This window comes from Buceros rhinoceros, unplaced genomic scaffold, assembly GCF_000710305.1.
Source record: "Buceros rhinoceros silvestris isolate BGI_N320 unplaced genomic scaffold, ASM71030v1 scaffold33088, whole genome shotgun sequence".
NCBI classification, from domain to species: domain Eukaryota; kingdom Metazoa; phylum Chordata; class Aves; order Bucerotiformes; family Bucerotidae; genus Buceros; species Buceros rhinoceros.
The window spans coordinates 1-1,743 of record NW_010429141.1 but is presented as its reverse complement, the minus strand read 5'-3'; the positions used below and the strand labels follow the sequence as shown (position 1 = coordinate 1,743).

The 1,743-nt window shown below is 58.1% G+C and overlaps 1 protein-coding gene across 1 annotated transcript in view; it reads right to left on the bottom strand.

The window, feature by feature from the left end:
- Positions 1-1,704, bottom strand: part of LOC104499082 (bromodomain-containing protein 4-like) — a gene marked incomplete at its 3' end in the record, with an annotated part of 8,203 nt that extends 6,499 nt beyond the window's left edge. The window contains exon 1 of the mRNA XM_010142543.1: positions 1,349-1,704. Coding sequence (XP_010140845.1) covers positions 1,349-1,471 — 123 coding nt within the window. The remainder of the gene's footprint in view (positions 1-1,348) is intronic.
- Positions 1,705-1,743: the final 39 nt, after the last annotated feature.

Here is a 1,743-nt window from a genome sequence, read left to right as displayed (position 1 = left end):
TGCCCACAAAGCCACTTCTTGCTGTGGCATGGTTGGTCGGGAGGAGCAGGCGGGGCTGCTGGGTTGCAGAGCGGCACTGAAGGTCGGGAGTATGACCCCGGCTCTGCCTGAACTCGGCCAAGAAGGGCCAAATGTGCACCCAAGATGGTGGCACACAGTGAGCTCCGCTCAGATCATTCCTCCGGAAGGAACATCTCCAGAGTTGTCTTAACGGCGTCACCTGGTCAGGGGGACAGAGGCCACCGGGATGTCCTTGCCCCCACAGCGGAAGGAGATGGCCCGGCTGATGCAGGGGACACGATTCAACCATCTCACCTGCCTTCAACCATCCTCCCCCTCCTCCAGGAACCCAGCTGGTGTCTCCAGGGCATGAACCTCCAGGCCAGCAGGACACGGACCTGCCCCGCGGCCACCGCCTGCTCCTCCTGGCCCACACCTGCGTGGAGCTGGGAGGACTGATCGGGGCAGCCGGGCCACAAGAGGAACCAATGCACAAGACCCAGCGCTTGTTGCTGGAGGACATCAAGAATGTCATCAGGCATCGCCCAGCACTGGCCCACCAACACCCCGCGGGGCCGGGACGAAGGCGAAGCCGTGACCCTCGTCGGCAGGAGAGAAAACACCTCCCGGTTCAAACCACGGGGCACACTGGGCAGAGCGGGAGGCAGAGCTGGGGGAAGCCGGGAGCTTGTCCCGGAGCTGAAATGGTCCAGGCTGGTAAACCGGGAATTCATGTTCGGAAACTGGAATGTTAAAGACTTCTAAATCGGGATTTAAAGTTGGAAACTAAAATGTTAAAAACTTGTAAATCAGGAATTAACGTTTGGAACCGGAAACGTTCCAGACTCGTAGATCAGGAACTGGAGCTCGGAGCTGAAGTTCCGATTCTAAACCACGGATTAACGCTCGATACCCCAAAAACTGAAGACTCCAAATAACGAATTCACGGTTCTTCTCTACAAGGTTGAGTTTTACATCACGAATCGCAGGTTTTGGGGCTGCGTGGACGACTTGGCTGTTTGGAACGCAGCGGGTTTAGAGCAGACGGAGCAGCCGGGGCCGATCCAGGTCAGCCAGCGGCAGAAAAACGGGGCTTTATTTAAAAACCAACCAGAATTGGGGGGTTTTAACTCAAATTTCTGCTCTCAGGGGCCACCTCCTGGGCGGAACAAACCATCGCCCCGCAACGGGAACATTCTGTCAAACCCCAAGAGCCTTCGGGAAGGCGCCAGCTCGCTCGGTTTTCCCTGATGTCACAGTACCAAGCTGAGAAGAGTCTGAATGGACCCAAACCCTCCGTCTCCCATCCCCGAGGGAGTCTCTTCTGGCCCCGGAGCTCCGGGCTCACCTTGATGGTGCTCAGGTCCATGGGGTGTTTGATGATGTCGCAGTAATCGTGCAGCCCCAGCGCCTCCACGTCCACCGGCTTGTAGAAGGGCCAGGCGTAGGCCGCATGCTTCTTGGCGAACATCTCCTTGATGATGCCCCCGCAGTACTTGAGCTGCTCTGAGATCTTGCTGCTCTTCTCCACCGTGTGCTGTTGGGAGTCAGGAACGTCCTTCTTGGGGGGCTTCACCGGGCGGCTGCTCTCCCGGCGCGGGCCCAGTTTGGTGGACTTGGGCTCGGCGGGCAGCGACGACGATTCATGGATGGGGTCGATGGTGGTGGGCGTCGTGGTGTCTGCTTTCCTCTTCACCCCCTTTTTTGTCTGCAACACGAGCACATCAAGCAAAGTCACTTGGT